The 23,313-nt window shown below is 45.7% G+C and overlaps 1 protein-coding gene across 3 annotated transcripts in view; it reads left to right on the plus strand.

The window, feature by feature from the left end:
• The window catches only part of ZNF565 (zinc finger protein 565), a 69,474-nt gene that overhangs the window by 38,548 nt on the left and 7,613 nt on the right, over nucleotides 1-23,313 (plus strand). For 2 of the 3 annotated variants that reach the window (XM_070398443.1, XM_070398444.1), the window contains exons 3-4: nucleotides 4,420-4,546; nucleotides 6,339-6,434. In XM_070398443.1, the coding sequence (XP_070254544.1) occupies nucleotides 4,420-4,546; nucleotides 6,339-6,434 (223 nt within the window). The remainder of the gene's footprint in view (nucleotides 1-4,419; nucleotides 4,547-6,338; nucleotides 6,435-23,313) is intronic. The other variant, XM_070398445.1, reaches the window with a different exon arrangement.

Raw genomic sequence — 23,313 nt, forward strand, 5'->3', positions numbered from 1 at the left:
ACAACTAGACCACCGTCTGCACGGTCCCAAGTGCATTCTGAAGAGGAAGGTAAAATCTGTGTTGAGATCCAAAGACTATGATCCTGAGTCTTCAGGATAGATTTAAAATTTCTATAAATGCTATATTTTAAGATAGAGATTTATAAGACATTTTTTATCTCAAGGAAGAAAAATGGTAAAAAGGAAAGCATTTTTATATTTTTATTTTTATTTTTAAAATATATTTTATTGATTTTAGAGAGGAAGGGAGAGGGAGAGATAGAAACATCAATGATGAGAATCATTGATTGGCTGCCTCCTGCACGCCCCCTACTGGGGATCAAGCCCACAACCCAGGCATGTGCCCTTGGCTGGGACCCTTCAGTCCACAGACCGACGCTCTATCCATTGAGCCAAACCAGCTAGGGCAGGAATGCATTTTTTTTTTTTTTTTTTATTGATTTTTTTAAAGAGAGTATGGGAGAGAGATAGAGAGTTAGAAACATCGATGAGAGAGAAACATCGATCAGCTGCCTCCTGCACATCTCCTACTGGGAATGTGCCCGCAACCAAGGTACATGCCCTTGACCGGAATCGAACCTGGGACCCTTCAGTCCGCAGGCCGACACTCTATCCACTGAGCCAAACCGGTTTTGGCTAATGCATTTTTAAAGACATTATTATTTGCTAGGCCCATGTTTGCTGTGTGTTTTGTATATGTTATTTTGTTTATTTATAAGACCTCATTTAGCTAGATTTTGCTCATTCATTGACCTTGTGGACAATAGAAGAGAGTCTGGCTATATGAAGGAGATCTTTCTTATCTGTAGCCACCAGAATATTCAAAAGCATGTAAGCCTTTAGTCATATAAATTTGCTTCTTGTACTTCCTTCATGGCATAGGCATTCAGCCTTAGCTTGCTTGCTTGATCACCTCCTTCCTGCAACACCCTTTTTATCTTAAAGACATTTTCCTGGATGGATCAGATTGTTAAAACCTGAACCTACTCATCAATTTTAACCTTACTAAAATTGGGACAACTAGTCATAATGTGCCTCCTATTAGGACATACAGAAAGTACACAGTACCACCTCTAACATATTCATGCCCCCTCAAAAAATATGTCAATTAGGCCTCCAGATCTAACAACATTTCACAGAAAGTATGGAAGTAGAACATGTTAAACTACATCATGAAGGTGCAGTTGGTTAAATCTAAAGTATGGGAAATTCTACTGATTCAGATGTTTCTTTAATAAATAGATAATGAGCCGAAACCGGTTTGGCTCAGTGGATAGAGCATCGGCCTGTGGACTGAAGGGTCCCAAGTTCGATTCTGGTGAAGGGCATGTACCTTGGTTGCAGGCACATTCCTGGTGGGAGATGTGCAGGAGGCAGCTGATCGATGTCTCTCTCATCGATGTTTCTAACTCTCTATCCCTCTCCCTTCCTCTCTGTAAAAATCAATAAAATATATTAAAAAATAAATAGATAGATAGATAGTGACCTGGCTCGTTTGGCTCAATGGGTAGAGCATCGGTCTGCAGGCTGAAGAGTCCCAGGTTTGATTCTGGTCAAGGGCATGTACCTCGGTTGTAGGCTCAATCCCAGGATCCCCGGCACTCTTTGGGGCTCGTGGGAGGCAACCAATCGATGTGTTTCTCTCTGTCTCTCCCCCTGCCTTCCACTCTTCTAAAAAATCAATGGAAAAATATCCTCAGGTGAGGATTAACAATAAATAAATAAATAAAGCAATCTACACTAATAAAAGAGAAACATGGTAATTGGCGTACGGCCGCTACCCTTCCCATTGGCTAATCAGTGTATCCTTATGCAAATTAACTGTCAGCCAAGATGGCGGCCGGCAGCCATGCACTGCAGCGAGCAGGGAGACTTGCTCCCTCCAGGAACTGCAGACTCCAACGTTCCCCACCTCACTTGCCGGCCTCTCAACTGCAACTCTAAGCAACTATTACAATGTTGCAAATAAGAAGCTAAACAAAACTGGCTTTCAGTCAGCCCTGGACCGCAACATTGTATCCATGTTTTCAGCAGCGAGGCCTCAGAGCTAAAGCTGGCCCAGAATAAAAAAAAAAAAAAGAAAACAAGGAGCGGTTGGGAGCTTTTAGTCAACTGCCAGCGGGAAAACAGCCCTCAACCCCTCAGCCAGCCTGGCCAGGCACCCCAGTGGGGACCCCCACCCTGATCCAGGACACCCTTCAGGGCAAACCAGCCAGCCCCCACCCATGCACCAGGCCTCTATCCTATATAGTAAAAGGGTAATATGCCTCCCAGCACCGGGATCAGCGGAGCAGTGAGGCCTCCCGGCACCGGGATCAGCGGAGCAGCAAGGCTCCCGGCACTGGGATCAGCATGACAGAGGGCAGCGCCCAAACCTCCTGATCAGCCCTGCTCTGTGCCTGATAGGGGGGGAGCTCCCCAATCCCCTGATTGCCCTGCGGCTCTGTGTGTGACAGGGTGCAGCGCCCCAACCCTCCGCCCCCATGGGCCCTGCTCTGGGTGTGACAGGGTAGAACCATAACCTCTCCATCGGCCCTGCCCTGAGTGTGACAGTGGTGGCGCCCCAAACCCCTGATCGGCCCTGTTCTGTGGGTAATAGAGGGTGGCGCCCTAATCCCCCTTCTCGGGCCTTGCTCTGTGTGTGACAGGGTAGAGCCATAACCTCCCCATTGGCCCTGCCCTGAGTGTGACAGGGTGCGGCGCCCCAACCCCCTGATCCGCCCTGCTCTGTGTGTGGCAGGGGGCGGTGTCCCAGCTCCCCTATCAGCCCTACTCTGTGAGTGACAGCGGGGAGCTCCTCAACCCCCTGATGGGCCCTGCTCTGTGAGTGACAGGGGGCAGCGCCCCAACCCCCCTGATGGACCCTGTTCTGTTAGTGACAGGGGGCGGCGCCCCAACCCCCTGATTGGTCCTGCTCTGTGAGTGACAGGGGGCAGCGCCCCAACCCCCTGATTGGCCCTGCTCTGTGAGTGACAGGCGGCAGCGCCCCAACCCCCCTGATGGACCCTGCTCTGTTAGTGACAGGGGGCAGCGCCCCAACCCCCTGATTGGCCCTGCTCTGTGAGTGACAGGGGGCAGCGCCCCAACCCCCTGATTGGCCCTGCTCTGTGAGTGACAGGGGGCAGCGCCCCAACTCCCTGATTGGCCCTGCTCTGTGCATGACGGGGGTGGCGCCGCAACCTCCCCATTGACCCTGCCTTGAGTGTAACAGGGGGCGGTGCCCCAACCCCCCAATCAGTCTATCCTGAGCATGACTGAGGGTGGCATGCAACCTCCCGATCCGCCCTGCTCTGTGCATGACGGGGCGGCGCCCCAACTCCCCAATCGGCCCTGCTCTGAGCCTGACCAGGGGCTGCACCTAGGGATTGGGCCTGCCCTCTGCCACCCGGCAGGCCTAAGCCAGCAGGTCGTTATCTCCCGAGGGGTCCCAGACTGTGAGAGGGCACAGGCCGGGCTGGGGGACCCCCCCCCCAGTGCACAAATTTTTGTGCACTGGGCCTCTACTAAAGATTATAAAGGCCTTTGGGGCCTGTTAGAGATTTGAGAAACTTTAGGAAACCTATAACTAAACACAATTTTTGGATCCTGTTTGAATCCTGATTTGAGTAAACCAACAGTAAATTACTTTTGAGAAAGTTGGGGCAATTTGAAACTTGATCTGGTTATTAGAAAATTATTGTTGCCCTAACTGGTTTCGGTCAGTGGATAGAACATGGGCCTGAAGATCAAAGAAAATTATTATTAACTAGAGGCCCTTTGCAGGAAGATTCCTGCAAAAATAGGGCTTCCTAAGGCCTATTCCTGCAAGAATAGGGCTTCCTGAGGCCGGAGCGAAGCAGTGGAGAAGCTCCCTTCTCCGCCACCTTGCTCCCTCCCGTCTCCGCTGCCTGGCTTCCTCCTGTCTCCACTGCTGTCCTGCCTGGCCGCCCCGCGTCACACATGAGAGGCACGGATGGCAGCAGGGCAGGCAGTGGATGGTGCTGTCCCGCCCTGCCTGCAGTATGCAAATTAACGACCATCTTTGTTGGTTAATTTGCATATTCTTCTGATTGGCTGATGGGTGTAGTGGAGGTATGGTCAATTAGCATCTTTGCCTTTTATTAGTGTAGATGTTACTAAGTATGATAATGTTATTCTGGTTATGCTTTTTTAAAAACCTACTCTGTTAGATACTAAAGTTTTTGTGGGTGAAATACTATGATGTTGGGTATGTGGAATTTGCCTCAAAATACACCAGGGGTAGAAAATGAAAGGGAAAAGATGAAACAAGATTTGCAAACTCTTGTTAATTGTTCAAACAGAGGGATGGATTTATGGGGTCATTATACTATTCTCTATACTTTTGTGTAATTTTGAAAATGTTTGTAATAAATGAAAAAATTAAGAAGTCCTTTCATTTACTAGTAATGCATGTTTCAGGGATTGGTGACATTCAGGGATGTGGAAATAGAGTTCTCTCAGGAAGAATGGAAGTATCTGGAACCTGCCCAGAGGGACTTGTACAGGGATGTGACTTTGGAGAACTTTGGTAACTTGGTCTCACTAGGTAAGGATATCTATATATATAAAAGCCTAAGCGACCATCGCCACCGAATGGGCTGCGTGGGACAACCAGGCCGACAGGGAGGCTAGTGAGAGGCGACCAAACAACCGAGCAGCAGGCTGCGTGGGGCTACCAGGCCGGCAGGGGGTTTAGTGAGGGGCAAACAAACGACAGAGCAGCAGCCTGCGTGGGGTGACCAGGCCGGCAGGGGGGGCAGTTGGGGGCGACCAGGCCAGTGGGGGAGGGGCAGTTATGGGTGACAAGGCCAGCAAGGGGAGCAGTTGGGGGTGACTAGGCCAGCAGGGTAGGCAGTAGGGGCAATCAGGCTGGCAGGCAGGTGAGCAGTTAGGAGCCAGTGGTCCCGGAATGCGAGACGGATGTCCCCCGAGGGGTCCCGGATTGGGGAGAGTGCAGGCTGGGCTGAGGGAACCCCACCCCCCACCCCGTGCACGAATTTTGTGCACCGGGCCTTTAGTCCTATATAATAAAAGCTTAATATGCTAAGTGTCTGGTCGACTGATAGGCTGTTCAACCAATCAAAGTGTAATATGCTAATGATATGCTAAGGCCACTCAACTGCTCACTTTGACGTGCACTGACCACCAGGGGATAGACAGTCGACTGGTCGACCAGTCTCTATGGCGTACACTGACCACCAGGGGGCAGATGTTCTGACCAGTAGATTAGCTTGCTGCTGGGGTCCGACCAATCAGGACTGAGTGAGATGGGCCGGACATGCCCTGAAGCCCTCCCACGGTCCCTCCCCAGCTGGCCAACCTCTTGCGTCTCTCCCTGGCCCCGATCGTGCATTGGTGGGGTCCCTCAGCCTGGCCTTCACCCTCTTGCAATCCAGGACCCCTCGGAGGGTGTTGGAGAGCCAGTTTTGGCCCATTCCCACAGGAGGAGCACTGCTCAGCCAGAAGCCGAGCTCAAGGCTGGCGAGCACAGCGGCGGTGGCGGGAGCCTCTCCCACCTCTGCAGCAGCGCTAAGGATGTCCTACTGACAGCTTAGGCCTAAGCCATCGGTAGGACATCCCCCAAGGGCTCCTGGACTGCAAGAGGGCACCACCCCCCCAAGTGCACAAATTTCATGCACTGGGCCTCTAGTTGTGTAATAACTACACAGGCAAACAGAAACAAGGCTCCCAGGAATTGCAACAGTGGGAGGCTGTTACTACTCCTGGCCAGAAGAGGTAAAGGGAGGAAACACTGCCACTGGAAGATTGTGAGAGGTAAAATCATGGAGAAGGGCCTGGCTAGCAGCAACTAAAACTACTTCCACAACTCTTGGGTCAAAGAAGGGAGGGAGAGGGATAAGAAATACCCTGAAGTCTGTCTCCTCCTGCCTGCTGATCTCCTACTGATGCTTTCCATCTGCCAAAACCAGTGAAAAATTATAGGGCCACTATAATGCAGTCCTTTACACGTAAGCTGTCCAGGACACAGAGCAGGGTCAGAAACAGCAAAGAATAGATTGGAGGAGAGACAGAGAATAAGCACCATAATTATCAATTCCAAATACTTCAACTAGCCTTCTGGAATTTCTAGTTTCTTCGGGGTGAATATCTAGGGACACTTACAAGTTTCCAGCTGAATTTCTGCTCTCTGTTCCCAAAGGAATTTTGTGCTTTGTGGAAATGGAATTGGATAGTTTCATTGGCACCTCCATCTTCCCATCCTTTGGACAACCTTCACACCTTCCTTTATGTAATTGCCTCTCTTTCTTGGTGACCAAGAGACTAGGTTTGAATTTTGGAACAGCATGATCATTCCCCATTTCTCTTCCTATAAACAGGACTTTCCATTTCTAAGCCTGATATCATCTCCTTATTGGAGCGAGGGAAAGAACCCTGGATGATTGCAAATGATATAACAGGACCAAGGTGCCCAGGTGAGCAAGGGTTAATCCAGTGGGGGAGGTCATCTATATATATAAAAGCCCAGCGAACGGAACAGTGGAACCACCAGAACAACTGGTGGCTATGACACGCACTGCGGCAGCCAACCAGCCTGATCTGGCCCCCAGTAGGCCCCCAACAACCCAATCGAGGGTGTGGCCGACCGGCCAACCGCCTGCAGCCCCTCCCCCATCCAGCCCCACCCCCGATCAGCCCCCAACACCCCGATCAGGGGTGGGGCCGGCCAACCAACTGCCCACAGCCTCTCCTGCCCCACTGGCCTGGCCTGATGGGCCCCCATCAGGACGGGCCGGCTGAACTTCACCTGTGCATGAATTTGTGTGCCGGGCCTCTAGTCTACACTAATAAAAGAGAAACATGGTAATTAGCATACGACTGCTACCCTTCCCATTGGCTAATCAGCATATCCTTATGCAAATTAACTGTCAGCCAAGATGGCGGCCAGCAGCCAGGCAGCTGGAAGCGAACATGAGGCTTGCTTGCTCCAGTGACTGCAGACTGCAAAGTTCCCCGCCTGACTTGCCGGCTTCTGAGCTGCAACTCTAAGAAACTTTGTAACAAATATAGAAGCTAAACAAAATCCCAGAAAGCAGCTTTCAGCCAGCCGGGATCTCAGAGCTAGAGTTATACATTGTTTCGATTATAGCAGCGGAAGCCTCAGAGCTAGAGCCACAGCTAAAGCTGGCCCAGAATAAAAAAAGAAAAAAAGGAGTGGTTGGGAGCTTCAGTCAATTGCCAGCCTGAAAGCAGCCCTCAGCCCCTCACCCAGACTGGCCAGGCACCCCAGTGGGGACGCCTACCCTGATCCAGGACACCCTTCAGGGCAAACCAGCTGGCCCCCAGGCCTCTATCCTATATAGTAAAAGGGTAATATGCCTCCCAGCACCGGGATCAGCGGAGCCGCGAGGCCTCCTGGCACCGGATCAGCGTGACAGGGGGCAGCGCCCAAACCCCCTGATCGCCCTGCGGCTCTGTGTGTGACAGGATGCGGCGTCCCAACCCCCCCCCCCCCCCACAGGCCCTGCTCTGTGTGTGACAGGGTAGAGCCATAACCTCCCCATCGACCCTGCCCTGAGTGTGAGAGTGGCGGCGCCACAACCCCCTGATCAGCCCTGCTCTGTGGGTGATAGAGGGTGGCGCCCCAACCCACCCCCCTACACGGGCCCTGCTCTGTGTGTGATGGGGTAGAGCCATAACCTCCCCATCGGCCCTGCCCTGAGTGTGACAGTGGCGGCGCCCCAACCCCCTGATCCACCCTGCTCTGTGTGTGACAGGGGGCGGTGCCCTAACTCCCCTATCAGCCCTACTCTGTGAGTGACAGGGGAGAGCTCCCCAACCCCCTAATGGGCCCTGCTCTGTGCGTGACAGGGGGCAGCGCCCCAACCCCCTGATTGGCCCTGCAGGGTATGGAGCCCCAACCCCCCTGATGGGCCCCTGCTCTGTGAGTGACAGGGGGCAGTGCCCCAACCTCCTGATTGGCCCTGCTCTGTGCATGACAGGGGGTGGTGCCACAACCTCCCCATCGACCCTGCCTTGAGTGTGACAGAGGGCGGTGCCCCAACTCCCCAATCAGTCCTGCTCTGAGCCCGACCAGGGGCTGCACCTAGGGATTGGGCCTGCCCTCTGCCACCCAGGAGCAGGCCTAAGCCAGTAGGTCGTTATCTCCCGAGGGGTCCCAGACTGCGAGAGGGCACAGGCCGGGCTGAGGGACCCCCCCTTCTCCCCGAGTGCACAAATTTTTGTGCACCGGGCCTCTAGTCTACACTAATAAAAGAGAAACATGGTAATTGGCGTACGACCGCTACCCTTTTCATTGGCTAATCAGTGAGTATATGCAAATTAACTGTCAGCCAAGATGGCGGCCGGCAGCCAGGCAGCTGGAAGCAAACATGAGGCTTGCTTGCTTCAGTGACTACAGACTCCAACATTCCCCGCCTCACTTTCCGGCCTCTCAGTTGCAACTCTAAGCAACTATCTACTATGTTGCAAATAAGAAAATAAACAAAAGCCCAGAAACCGGCTTTCAGTCAGCCAGGCTTTAGCAACATTGTATCGATGTTTTCAGCAGCGAGGCCTCAGAGCTAAAGCTGGCCCAGAATAAAAAAAAACCAAAAAGGAAACAAGGAGCGGTTGGAAGCTTCAGTCACTCGCTTCCGGAAAACAGCCCTCAGCCCCTCACCCAGACTGGCCAGGCACCCCAGTGGGGACCCCCACCCTGATCCAGGAGACCCTTCAGGGCAAACCAGCCGGCTCCCACCCGTGCACCAGGCCTCTATCCTATATAGTAAAAGGGTAATATGCCTCCCGGTACCAGGATCAGCGTGACAGGGGGCAGCGCCCAAAACCCCTGATCACCCTGTGGCTCTGTGTGTGACAGGGGGCGGGGCCACAACCTCCCTATCTGCCCTGCTCTGTGCCTGATAGGGGGGAGCTCCCCAATCCCCTGATTGCCCTGCAGCTCTGTGTTTGACAGGGTGCAGCGCACCAACCCCCCCCCCCCCGCCCCCATGGGCCCTGCTCTGTGTGTGACAGGGTAGAGCCATAACCTCTCCATCGGCCCTGCCCCGAGTGTGACAGTGGCGGCGCCCCAACCCCCTGATCGGCCCTGCTCTGTGGGTGATAGAGGGTGGTGCCCCAACCCCCCTCCACGGGCCTTGCTCTGTGTGTGACAGGGTAGAGCCATAACCTCCCCATTGTCCCTGCCCTGAGTGTGACAGGATGCAGCGCCCCAACCCCCTGATCCGCCCTGCTCTGTGTGTGACAGCGGGCGGTGCCCCAACTCCCCTATCGGCCCTACTCTGTGAGTGACAGCGGGGAGCTCCTCAACCCCCTGATTGGCCCTGCTCTGTGAGTGACAGGGGGCAGCGCCCCAACACCCCTGATGGGCCCTGCTCTGTGCGTGACAGGGGACAGCACCCCAACCCCCTGATGGGCCCTGCTCTGTGCATGACAGGGGGTGGCGCCGCAACCTCCCCATCGACCCTGCCTTGAGTGTGACAGGGGGCGGTGCCCCAACCCCCCAATTGGCCCTACCCTGAGCGTGACTGAGGGTGGCATTGCAACCTCCCCATCTGCCCTGCTCTGTGCATGATGGGGCGGTGCCCCAACTCCCCAATCGTCCCTGCTCTGAGCCTGACCAGGGGCTGCACCTAGGGCTTGGGCCTGCCCTCTGCCACCCGGGAGCAGGCCTAAGCCAGCAGGTCGTTATCTCCCCAGGGGTCCCAGACTTCGAGAGGGCACAGGCCAGGCTGGGCGACCCCCCCCCCCGGCCCCGAGTGCACAAATTTTTGTGCACCGGGCCTCTAGTCTATATATAAAAGCCTAAGCGACTGTGATGACCAGCTGGTAGCTATGATGCGAACTGACCACCAGGGGGCAGATGCTCAATGCAGGAACTGCCCCCTGGTGGTCAGTGCACTTCCACAGCCAAACTCCCATGGCTGGCCAATTTTCCCACAGTCCCTCCCCCTGGCCAGCTGGCCCCTATTGGGACTGGGCAAGACAGCCCCTATTGGCGGTCAGGCCGAGGGACCCCACTCGTGTACAAATTCGTGCACCAGGCCTCTAGTTGGAAATAACAGCCCAGTGGATGAGTTATCAAATAGTAACTTGAGATCTTGTCAGGAAATTCCCCTCAAAGCCCTACCAAAAACTGAGGAAAATAAAACCAGAGTCATGAAGAAAAAAGACCTTGTCAGCATCAGCTCCCAAGGGAACCTTGTCCTTACCCCCATTAATTCCTCTCTGTTCCTTTTCTCATATTTTCATCCCATTTCAAAATGGGATGTGTCCTCATTTTCACAGTGGCAGCCTTTTAACCTGTACTTTGGATCCTTTCTCTTGCAAGTCTCTTTATCCCTTAACAAATACTTATTTTATTTCTTTAAATATTTTTTAATTGATTTTAAAGAGAGAGGAAGGGAGGAGAAGAGAGAAACGTCAATGAGAAGCATCAATTGGCTGCCTCCTGCACACCCCCTATAGTGGAACAAGTCCGTAACCCGGGCATGTTCCCTGACTGGGAATAGAACCAGCAACCTTTCGGTGCACAGGCTACCCAACTGAGCCACACCAGACAGGGCTATACTTATTTTCTTAAAACAGCTTCTCACTTTACCTCATTCAGCAGTTCTACTATTAACTTTTGAGAGGTAAGGATGTGTAGTGGCTAAGGACAGATTCTGGAGTCAGACTGCCCTAGTTTAAATCCTGACTCTGCCACTTACTAGATTTGAGAATTTAGGTAAATTATTTACATTCTCTGTGCTTCAGTTTTCTCCTCTGCAAATTGGGATAAAAATAGTGTCTCATGTAGTTATTGTGGCATTTGTGTACATTAAAAATAATGTGAAAATTCCCAGAACCACGCCAGGCAATCGTGACGACTTAATAAATGTTAGTAAATATTAACTAAAGGCCGGGCTGAGGGGAGAGCCCTCAGCCCAGCCTGCACCCTCTCCAATCTGGGACCCTTTGGGGGAAAGCCCTCTCACAATCTGGGACTGCTGGCTTCTAACCGCTCACCTGCCTGCCTTTCTGATTATCCCTAACCACTCCCCTGCCAGCCTGATCTCCCCCTAACCGCTTCCCTGCCAGCCTGATTGCCCCCAACTGCCCTCCCCTGCAGACCTGGTTGCCCCCAACTGCCCTCCCCTGCCGGCCTGATTACCCACAACTGCCCTCCCCTGCCGGCCTATTTGCCCCCAACTGCCCTACCCTGCCAGCCTGATCACCCACAACTGCACTCCCCTGCCGGCCATCTTGTGGCAGCCATCTTGTGACAACGTGAGGGTGGCCATCTTGTGATGACATCTGTAGATTGCTTTGGTTAGTATGAACATTTTAATGATACTGATTCTACCAATCCATGAACACGGTATATTTTTCCACTTGTTTATATCTTCCTCTATCTCTTTTTCAACATCCTGTAGTTTTCTCATTACAAGTATTTTACCTCTTTGGTTAAGTTCATTCCTAAGTATCTTAATTTTTTTGTTGCAATGGTAAATGGAATTGTTTGTTTACTTTCTCTTTCTTAGAGTTCATTATTGGTGTATAAAAAAGCCATTGATTTCTGGGTGCTAATTTTGTATCCTGCTACATTGCCGAATTCATTTATTAAATCTAGTAGTTTTTCAGTGGAGTCTTTAGGGTTTTCTGTGTACAATACCATATCGTCTGTGAAAAAGGAGAGTTTTACTTCCTCCTTTCTAATTTGGATGCCTTTTATTTCTTCTTGTCTGCCCACTGTGGCTAGGATTTTCAGTATTATCTATACTAATAAAAGGGTAATATGCTAATTAGACTGAACATCTTCCGATGACCTTCTGGACAAAGCCACGGTGGCGGGGCTGAGGCAGAGCCAGTTAGGGGCGATCAGGCCAGCAGGCGAGAGCAATTAGGGGGATCAGGCCGGCAGGTGAGCGGTTAGGAGCCAGGGGTCCCGGATTGCGAGAGGGATGTCCAACTGCCAGCACACCAGCAATTGGACATCCCCTGAGTGGTCCCAGATTAGAGAGGGTGCAGGCCGGGCTGAGGGACATTCCCCCCCCCTAGTCTGTATTATTATTATAGCCTCTAGTCTACAATAATAAAAGCGTAATATGCTAATTAGGTCAGACATCCTTCCGGACGAAGCCAGGGCTGCAAGGGAAGCCCGGGTCCCGGGTGCCTGCCAGTGGCCGGAGGGAAGCCTGGGTCCAGGGTGCCAGAGGGAAGCCCGGGTCCCAGGGACCAGAGGGAAGCCGGTGCTGGCAGCCAGGGACAGAAAGGCCTATTCTTGTACAAAATTCATGCATTGGGCCTCTGGTGTTGAATAAGAGTGATGAAAGCAGACCTGCCTTGTTCCTGTTCTTGGGAAAAATGGTTTTAGTTTTTGCCCATTGAGTATGATGTTGACTGTAGGTTTGTCATATGTGGCTTTTATGTTGAGGTATGATCCCTCTGTTCCCACTTCAGTGAGAGCTTTTATCAAGAAAGGGTGCTGGATTTTGTACAAATGCTTTTTTGACATCTGTTGATATGATCATGTGGTTTTCATCTTTCAATTTGTTTATGTTATGCATGACATTTATTGATTTGCAAATATTGTACCAGACTTGCATCCCTGGAATAAATCTCACTTGATCCTTGTGTCTGATCTTTGTAATATATTGCTGGATCTGATTCACTAATATTTTGTTGAGGACTTTAGCATCTATGTTCATCAGGGATATTGGCCTGTAATTTTCTTTCTTTGTAGTGTCTTTATTTGGTTTTGGAATTAGGATAATGCTGGCTTCATAAAAAGAGCTTGGAAGTGTTCCTTCTTATTGAATTCTTTGGAATAGTTTACGTAGAATAGGTATTAGTCCTTCTTTAAATGTTTGGTAAAACTCCCCGGTGAAGCCGTCTGGACCAGAGCTTTTGTTTGCTGAGAGTTTTTTTATTACTGCCTCTATTTCATCAGTTGTTATTGGCCTAGTCAGGTTTTCTGATTCTTCCTGATTCAGTTTTGGAAGACTGTACTTTTATAAGAATTTGTCCATTTCATCCACATTGTCCAGCTTGTTGGCATGTAGTTGTTCATAGTATATGCTTACAATCCTTTGTATTTCTGTGATGTCAATTGTTGCTTCATTACTTTCATTTCTGATTTATTTATTTGGTTCCTCTCTCTTTGTTTCTTGATGAGTCTGGCTAGTAGTTCATCAATCTTGTTTATCTTTTTAAAGAACCAGCTCTTTGATTCATTGATTTTTTTTTTTTTTTTTAGTTTCTATATCAATTATTTCTGCTCTAATTTTAATATTTCCTTCCTTCTACTTACTCTGGGCTTTTCTTGTTGTTCTCTTTCTAATTCTTTAAGTTGTAGGGTTAAATGGTTTATTATTACTTTTTCTTATTTTTTAAGGTAGACCTGTAGTGCTATGAAATTCCCTTTCAGGATTGTTTTTACTGTGTCCCAGAGATTTTGAGTTGTTGTGTGTTCAATTTCATTTGTTTCCAGGAAGTTTATTACTTTGGCTCTAGCCTACATTTCCTTGGGAGGGTAGACTCTAAGGATAAGATTGAACAGGTGTGATATATGAATGAATTACTCAGTTTTTTTTCTTTCTCTATGAGTTTTCTGTGACTTCTGTAACAAATGACTACAAACTGGGGGCTTGAAACACAAATTTATTATTTTATAGTTCTGGAGATTAGAAGTCCAAAATGCATAAAATCAAGGTGTCTGCAGGGCTGCATTTCTTTCTGGAGGCTTTAAGGGAGAATTCGTTTTCTTGCCCTTTCCAACTTCTAGAGCAGCGGTTCTCAACCTGTAGGTCACGACCCCTTTGGCGGTCGAACGACCCTTTCACAGGGGTCGCCTAAGACCATCCCGCATATCAGATATTTATATTACGATTCATAACAGTAGCAACATTACAGGTATGAAGTAGCAACGAAAATAATTTTATGGTTGGGTCACAACATGAGGAACTGTATTTAAAGGGCCAGAAGGTTGAGAACCACTGTTCTAGAAGTTGCCTGCATTCTTTAACCCCCTTCCATCTTCAAAGCTGGCAACGTAGCATCTTCAGATCTCTCTCTGTCTCTTACTCTGACTCTCCTGCCTCTTTCTTTCACTTATAAGGACGCATGTAATTATTGGGCACACCCAGATAATCCAAGATCTCCCCTAAAATTTCGTTTCATACTATTATTGTTCTTATAACATTTCATAAATATATAGTATGCATTATTCTTCACTAACAATAATGATATAAATCAGTCATCTGGCCCTGACTAGTATGGCTCCATGGTTGGAGCATCAGCTGAGTAGCAACCATAATTTCATCTCCATAAATTAAAAAGAAATGAAACTGTGATAACTCCTTTTCTATGTAACATAAAATATTCACAGGTTCTAGGGATTAAAACATGGAGATCTTTAGGGGATCATTATTCTGCCTCCCACTCTGTATGTGTTTTTGAACCATATCATTGAATATGTATAAATTCAGTGTGTATAATATTACTCCACTGAAATTCTATATTTTATTGCTAGTAATCCCATTGCTATTTATTCCATAATAACTATTGTCTTTTACAGAATATTTGGTTGGTATATTTTCTAAGCTGTAGTTCTGGGATAAAAAATATATTTTTTAAATTGTGATGAACATTACATAAAATTTACCAGTTTTACCAGTTTTAACTATACAATTCACTGGCATTAATTACACTCACAGTGTTGTGCAGCCATCTCCACTATCCATTTTCAGAACTTATTCATCATCCCAAACATAAACTGTACCCATTAAACAATAACTCTCCATTTTCCTCTCCTCCTAGCCCCTGGTAATCCTTGTTCTACTTTCTGTCTCTGTTTGTCTATCCTAGGTACCTTATATAAGTGGAATCATAGAATATGTAGCCTTTTGCATCTTGCTTATTTCACTTATCATAATGTGTTTTTTATTTGTTTCTATTCCTCACCTAAGAATATAGGCTTTAAAATTAATTTTAGAATGGGGGAGAGGGAGAGAGGGAGAGAGAGAGAGAGAGAGAGAGAGAGAGAAACATCAATGTGAGAGACATAGTCATCAGTCACCTCCTGTGCGTGCCAGGACCAGGGATTGAACCCACAACCTAAGTATTTGCCCTGACCCAGAATTTAATTGAACCTTCAACCTTCTGGTGTACAGGACAATGCTCCAACCAACTGAGCCACCTGGCCAGGGCAATTAGCATAATGTGTTCAAGGTTCATTCAGGTTATAGTAGTTATCACAGTTTCATTTCTTTTTAAGGCTGAATTATATGATATATCACATTTTGTTTATCCATTCATCTATTGATGCACACTTGGGTTCTTTCCACCCTTTGGCTATTGTGAATAATGTTATCCTATATAGTAAAGAGGTGATATGCAAATTGACCATCACTCCAACACACACGATGGCCACCCCCATGTGGCCACAAGATGGCCTGCAGGGGAGGACAGTTGTGGGCTATCAGGCCAGCAGGGGAGGGCAGTTGGGAGGGACCAGGCCAGCAGGGGAGGGCAGTTGGGGGTGACCAGGCCTACAGGGGAGGGCTGTTGGGGGCGATCGGGCCAGCAGGGGAGTAGTTAGGCAGTGATCAGGCTGGCAGGGGAGTGGTTAGGGGGTGATCAGGCTGGCAGTCAGGCGAGCGATTGGGAGCCAGCAGTCCTGGATTGTGAGAGATGTCCCAGATTGGAGAGGGTGCAGGCTGGGCTAAGGGACAACCCCCCCCCAGTGCACAAATTTTGTGCACCGGGCCTCTAGTTATAAATATTTGTGTATAGTATCTGAATCCCTAGTTTCACTTCTTTTGTATGTATACCTATGATCAGATAGTAACTGTATGTTTAACCCTTTTAGGATATTTCTCTATTTTAAAAAACTTCTTACGAATTATAAAGATTATTTTGTTATCCGTAATATAAATTTCATATCTTTTCTCAGGCATTTGTCTCTTTTTTACTTCGCTTTTGGTGGTTTTTGTTCATATGCAAGTTTTTTCTGTTTTCTTTTCACCACTACATAGTGGAATTTATCAGTCTTTTTTTGCTTTTGGATTTTGAGTCACTGTTTCATTGTTAGGTTTCCCCATACCTAGATTATACAGTAACCCACTGTTAACCTAAAAATAAAATTCCTTTCAAAGTGAGAAGCAACAAACACTTAATGGAAATTATTAATTCAGGCAGAAGCCCAAGTAATGTCCCAATTAGGAGACAAAGGCAATGGGTATTTATGAGAAAGGGAAAGAGAACAATTACATCAGTAGAAGGAAGGCATTTCTATTGGTGCAGATACCATGACATGGTGATGTTAATTCTAAACAATGTTTTTAATGTTGTAGTAGATAGCCAATATAGCTGCTTCTTATTTTTGCAAGCAGTTCTTTTTTTATTGAATTTATTGGGTTGACATTAGTTAATACAATTATTTAGGTTTCAGGTATACAATTCTACAACACATCATTTGTATTGTGTGTTCACCACCCCAAGTTATGTCTCCTTTTATAACCACTTATGCCCCCTTTACCCTTTTCTTCCTCCTCCACCCCCTTCCTTCCGGCAAAGCACAAGGTTGCTTAGGCCCAGTTTAAAGGTTATTTTATCCTGTTTTAACATTTCTAAGACTTGAGGCATAAGATGTGATGACAGTTTCTCTGGCATGGCAACTCTGGCTCCATTTTCCCTTTTTTTTAAAAAATATATTTTTATTTATTTTAGTGAGGAAGGGAGAGAGAGAGAGAGAGAGAGAGAGAGAGAGAGAGAGAGAGAATCATCAATGATAAGAGAATCACCGATTGGTTACCTCCTGCATGCCCCACACTGGGGATCGAGCCCATAACCCAGGCATGCACCCCAACTGAGAATCGAACCATGACCTTCCTGGTTCATCAGTCAGCGCTCACCATTGAGCAACACTGGCCCAGCCATTTTCCCCTTCTGATCAAGATCTTTTCTTGAAAGCATCACTGATCAATCACCAGAAAGAAGCATTGATCAGTTATTAAAAGCATGTTTTGTTCTCCATTGTCAAGTGGCTCATTTTGGGGTATGTCATGCCTTTAGCTGTCTGCAATTACCAGAAAGGCTCATTCTTTGTATGTCATGTCTCATGTGGAAGGGAAAGTTGTTTGTTTTTCTTAGGAGCCTCAGCCACATTTGAGCAACAGGAACACTAGAACAGAAGAAGGCCTCACCATCATGTCTTCTTAAGAGCAAATATCTGTAGTTCTTTAAGGTTTGTTTTGTTTTTATATGAAATGTCATAGGCCTTAGTGATCATCTCAAAATGTTAAGCAACCGTTATCAGAGTGTGCCTTTATAACATCAAGCTATGCAAATCAAAGATTTATAACAGCAAAAATTTTTATAATAACAAAACGTTAAGTCCAATTTCAAGAATAGATCTGAACCAGAAGGCAATACAGTACTTGAAGACAGTTAGTTGAAGATATTAAAGAACCATGAGGTGTTAGTGGGCACTGTATTTAATCGTTTGGCTTGTGTCTAGATTTTATCTAGTTTTATGTCTATTTTACTAGAGGTGTTTTATCTAAGTACAATAAGAGGTAATAATAGAGCAACCACACTTTGCTTAGCTAGTATATATGGTCAATAGTAATTCTGTTGTCTAATATAACTCATGTAAGGGAATTTAAAGGGTCTTTTGGTTGGCTGTTACGGTGGCAGTTATTACAATAAGGAGAGAAAATTCTTTTAAACCTGGTACCCTCATTGGGGCTGACATCACCAGGTATTAAAATATCCTTGGCTATGTATGTAACATTTGACTTGTGAAGTAGGTTTAAAAATGATGTGCAACATTATCTTTTCAGACAGAAATTAAGAGGAAAAAGGAAGCAATAACGATTGGAGTCCTTGGCCTTTCATATTTTTTGTGTGACAGTATGTACTAAAGTGAGGGGGAAAAAGGAAGGTGTAGATTATACAGTCTTGGGTTAGTCATTCACAACAGATGTTGTTTGCTTTGCTTTTTAGTAATTTTAACATTTTAAACCCTTTGTTGGTTGAGCATTCTAGTTGTAAGAGCTCTATTTAATTTGGAAAACATATCAATATATCAGAAGAGTCAACATCTTTAAATTTGGTCACATATCAACCAGTTAAGAGTATTTGGCCCCCGGTGAGGTTGAAACTGCCCCAGTGAGATTGGGACGACCCCGGTGAGGTTAAAACGGCCCTGGTGAGGTAGGGACAGCCCCGGTGAGGTTGAAACTGCCCCGGTGAGGTCAGGATGGCCCCGGTGAGGCTGTAACGGCCCTGGTGAGGTTGAGACTACTCCAGTGAGGTTGGGACAGATAAAGGGGACCAGTATAGACTGATGAACAGGGGTAGATACAGAGGCAGAGCAACATTGAACAGACTGTCAAACTACAGTGAGAAGCCTGGGGAGGGTTTGGGGGGCGTTAAGAGATCAACCGAAGGACTTATATGCATGCATATAAGATTAACCAATGGACACAAGACACGGGGGTCGGCGGTGGGTAGGGGCTGGGGGAATGTCAAGGGGGGGAAAAAAGGAGACATATGTAATACTCTTTGTAATACTTTAAGAAATAAAAATTATTAAAAAAAAAAAAAAAAAGAGTACTTGGCCCTCGCCAGGTAGTTCGGTTGGTTAGAGCATTGTACCTTTACTCCAAGATTGAGGGTTCAATTCTCAGTCAGAGAATCAAGCAATGAATGCATAAATAAGTGGAACAACAAAATGATGTTTATTTCTCTCTCTAAAAACAATAAATATTTTTAAAATGTTTTAAGTGTACCTGAATTTTTTTTGTTGTTTTATTTTTTGTGGTTTTGTTAAAATTGATTTGAGAGAGAGAGAGACAGACAGACATTGATGTGAGAGAAAAAAACATCAATTGGTTGCTCCACGGCACTCACCAGGAATCAAACCCTCAACCTGGTTATGTGCTCTGATCAGGAATCGCACTCACCACCTTTTGGTGTACAGGATGACACTCCAACCAACTGAACCACATTGGCCAGAGTCTGAAGTTTTGTATTTTAGAGTCATTGAGTTTTTTCCAAGAATATCTCTGAAGATGAACATTTTTATAAAAGCATAACAGAGTCAAATAATAATTGTCTGTAAATGACAAAAGACGTAATGGCCAGTGTTAAAGATTTGTTGACAGCCCTAACTGTTTGGCTCAGTGGATGGAGCGTCGGCCTGCAGACTGAAGGGTTCCAGGTTCGATTCCGGTCAAGGGCATGTACCTTGGTTGCGGGAACCAGTAGGGGGTGTGCAGGAGGCGGCTGATCGATGTTTCTCTCTCATCGATGTTTCTAACTCTCTATCCCTCTCCCTTCCTCTCTGTAAAAAATCAATAAAATATATATTTTTTAAAAAGACTTGGTGACATGCCCTAGCCGGTTTGGCTCAGAGGATAGAGCATCAGCCTGAAGACTGAAGGGGCCCAGGTTCAATTACAGTCAAGAGCATATGCCCAGTTATGGGCTCGATCCCCAGTAGGGAGTATGCAGGAGGCAGCCGATCAATGAGTCTCTCTCATCATTGATGTTTCTATCTCTCTCTCCCTCTCCCTTCCTCTCTGAAATCAATAAAAATATTTTTTTAAAAAGATTTGGTGACAGTTTACATATATATGTACATATAAATAATGTAATTGGCTTATTTATCTATTTTAATCTTAGCTGAATCATATAAAAAAATTTTAAGATCTCTCCTCCATGAACCTTTTGTAAATATGCATACTTTTTGTAACATACACAAACCTTTTGTAAGGTACATATATTTTTTAGATTTGTTGTGTGTTTTTTAATTTTGAAATAATTATTTTACTCTTAGACAAAATTACTTTTTCTTTTTTTACCAAAAAAGAAACCCATATTCTTTATTGAAGAAACATTTTTTTCTTCAACAAAAATACATCTCCATGTTTCATATCTTTCTCTACCAAAAGCACACATTTTACTTTTATATATAGTTAGTTTTTTTTCTTCATTATTTTTAGTTTTGTAAAAAAAAAGAGAGAAAACATAGCTTTTTTACAAATCAACTTTGTAAAAGAATGTATGCAATAATTTGTATTTTTAAAAGGCCATTTTTTTCAGTCCCTGTCAGCAATGTTTTGGTTAGTTCCTAAGTGCTTGTATGTTAAAGACATGGTGAGAGTTACAATTTTAAGAGACAGAGGAGCCCTAGCTGGTCTGGCTCAGTGGATAGAGTGTCAGCCTGCAGACTGAAGGGTCCCAAGTTCGATTCAGGTCGAGGGCACATGCCCAGGTTGTGGGCTTGATCCCCAGTACAGGATGTGCAAGAGGCAAGTCCATCAATGATTCTCTCTCATCATTGATGTTTCTATCTCTCTCTCCCTCTCTCTCTTCCTCTCTGAAATCAATAAAAATATATTTTTTAAAAAAAGACAGGAAGACTAAGTTTTTTTGGCATTATTTATTTGACAATTGTCCTATGTATTTAACATATTAAATATGCCTGATAAGTTTAATTTGTTTTTCTTTTATAAAAAGAGAACAAATCTTTGAAATGATTTAAGGATCCTTTTGAAAAACTCCAAATTTTTTTAAAAATCTCAAAAGTCAAAGAAAAGGCTTTAATTTTTTAATCTTGGAAAGCTTATCAGATATATCAATTTTTAAAATTTATTTTATTGATTTTTTACAGAGAGGAAGGGAGAGAGATAGAGAGTTAGAAACATCAATGAGAGAGAAACATCGATCAGCTGCCTCCTGCACACCACCTACTGGAGATGTGCCTGCAACCAAGGTACATGCCCTTGACCAGAATCAAACTTGGGACCCCTCAGTCTGCAGTCCGATGCTCTATCCACTGAGCCAAACCAGCTAGGGCTCAATTATTTAAAATATATTTTTATTGATTACAGAGAGGAAGGGGAGAGGGAGAGAGAGATAGAAACATCAATGATGAGAGAGAATCACAATCAGCTGCCTCCTGCACGCCCCCCACTGGGGACTGAGACCGCAACCCGGGCACGTGCCCTTAACCGGAATCGAACCTGGGACCCTTCAATCCAAAGGCTGACATTCTATCCACTGAGTCAAACTGGCGAGGGCTATATCAATTTTCTTTTTTAATATTTGGTCAAATAAAATTATAAGTCATTGTGGAACAGTACTTACATTATTTATTTAACCAAAGTCACAATAAAAGATTTTAATGACAAAAGGCTACATAGTTGTAAACAAAATTTTAGTTTTTGTGGTGGTGGTAGTTGTTTTTTGTTGTTAATCCTAACTGGAGAATATTTTTTCCATTGATTTTTATTTTTTATTTTCATTTTTTATTTTTTGTGTTTGTTTGTTTAATCTTTTTTTTTTTAATATATTTTATTGATTTTTTACAGAGAGGAAGGAAGAGAGATAGTTAGAAACATCGATGAGAGAGAAACATCGATCAGCTGCCTCCTGCACATCTCCCACTGGGGATGTGCCCGCAACCCAGGTACATGCCCTTGACCGGAATCAAACCTGGGACCTTCCAGTCCGCAGGCCGACGCTCTATCCACTGAGCCAAACCAGTTTCGGCTGTTTGTTTAATCTTTATTGTTGAGAGTATTACAGATGTCTTTCCTTCCCCCGCCCCATGACCCGCCTCCACCCGGTTCCTGTTCCCCCAGGTCTTCACCACCCTGTTGTCTGTGTCCATACGTAAATGCATATATGCATTTAAGTTCTTTGGTTAATCGCTTCCCATCACCCACCCTTCCCTCTGAGATTCATCAGTGTGTTCCATGTTTCCATGCCTCTGGTTCTATTTTATTCATCAGTTTATTTTGTTCATTAGATTCCTTGTTTGTTTATTTTGATTTTTAGATTCAGTTGTTGATTTATTGCCATTTTATTTTTCATATTTTTTATCCTTTCTTCTTCCTCTTTCTCTTCTGAAAGAATACCCTTCAACATTTAATGTAATAGTGTTTTGGTGGTGATGTACTCCTTTAGCTTTTTCTTGTCTGTGAAGCTCTTTTTTTAAAATATATTTTTATTGACTTCAGAGAGGAAGGAAGAGGGAGAGAGAGCTAGAAATATCAATGATGAGAGAGAACCACCGATCGGCCGCCTCCCGCATGCCCCCCACTGGGGATCGAGCCCTTGACTGGAATTGAACCCGGGACCCCCCAGTCCACAAGCCGACACTCTATCCAACGAGCCAAACCAGCCAGGGCTCTGTGAAGCTCTTTTTTTTTTTTTTTTTTTAATTAAATCTTTATTGTTCAGATTATTACATTTGTTCCTCTTTTTTCCCCCCATAACTCCCCTCCTTCCAGCTCCCACCCCACCCTCCACCCTCACTCCCCACCCACTGTGTTCATCCATAGGTGCATGATTTTTGTCCAGTCACTTCCCGCATCTCCCACACCCCTTTTCCCCCCAAGAATAGTCATTCTATTCCCTTTCTATGTCCCTGATTCTATTATAATCACCAGTTCATTCTGTACATCAGGTTATTTATTCACTTGATTCTTAGATTCATTTGTTGATAGATGCATGTTTGTTGTTCATAATTTGTATCTTTACCTTTTTCTTCTTCTTCCTCTTCTTAAAGGATACCTTTCAGCATTTCATATAATACTGGTTTGGCGGTGATGAACTCCTTTAGCTTTTCCTTATCTGTGAAGCTCTTTATCTGACCTTCAATTCTGAATGATAGCTTTGCTGGATAAAGTAATCTTGGTTGTAGGTTCTTGGTATTCAGCACTTTGAATATTTCTTGCCATTCCCTTCTGGCCCGCAAAGTTTCTGTTGAGAAATCAGCTGACAGTCGTATGGGTATTCCCTTGTAGGTAATTGAGCCTCTTTCTCTTGCTGCTTTTAAGATTTTCTCTTTGTCTTTTGCTCTTGGCATTTTAATGATGATGTGTCTTGGTGTGGTCCTCTTTGGATTCCTTTTGTTTGGGGTTCTCTGCGCTTCTTGGACCTGTAAGTCCATTTCTTTCTCCAGATGGGGGAAGTTTTCTGCCATTATTTCTTGAAATAGATTTTCAATATCTTGCTGTCTCTCATCTTCTGGCACTCCAATAATTCTGATATTAGACCGCTTAAAGCTGTCCCAGAGGCTCCTTACACTATCTTCACACTTTCGGATTCTTTTTTCATTTTGCTTTTCCAATTGGGTGTTTTTTGTGGAATCTTTGGTTTGATTATTGTGCTCCTCTGGTCTGCTATTGGGTATAATATTCTTTATTTCAGTCCGTGTATGCTTACTTTCTAATTTCTTTATCGTAGCATCGAGGGTCTCATTAGTTTTCGTGAGGCTCTGCACAAATTTATGGCAAGCCCTCAAAATTGCGATTCTTAGCTCCATATCCTCCATTT

This window comes from Myotis yumanensis, unplaced genomic scaffold (assembly GCF_028538775.1).
Source record: "Myotis yumanensis isolate MYYU_CA2020_CCGP unplaced genomic scaffold, mMyoYum1.0.hap1 SCAF_18, whole genome shotgun sequence".
NCBI lineage: Eukaryota > Metazoa > Chordata > Mammalia > Chiroptera > Vespertilionidae > Myotis > Myotis yumanensis.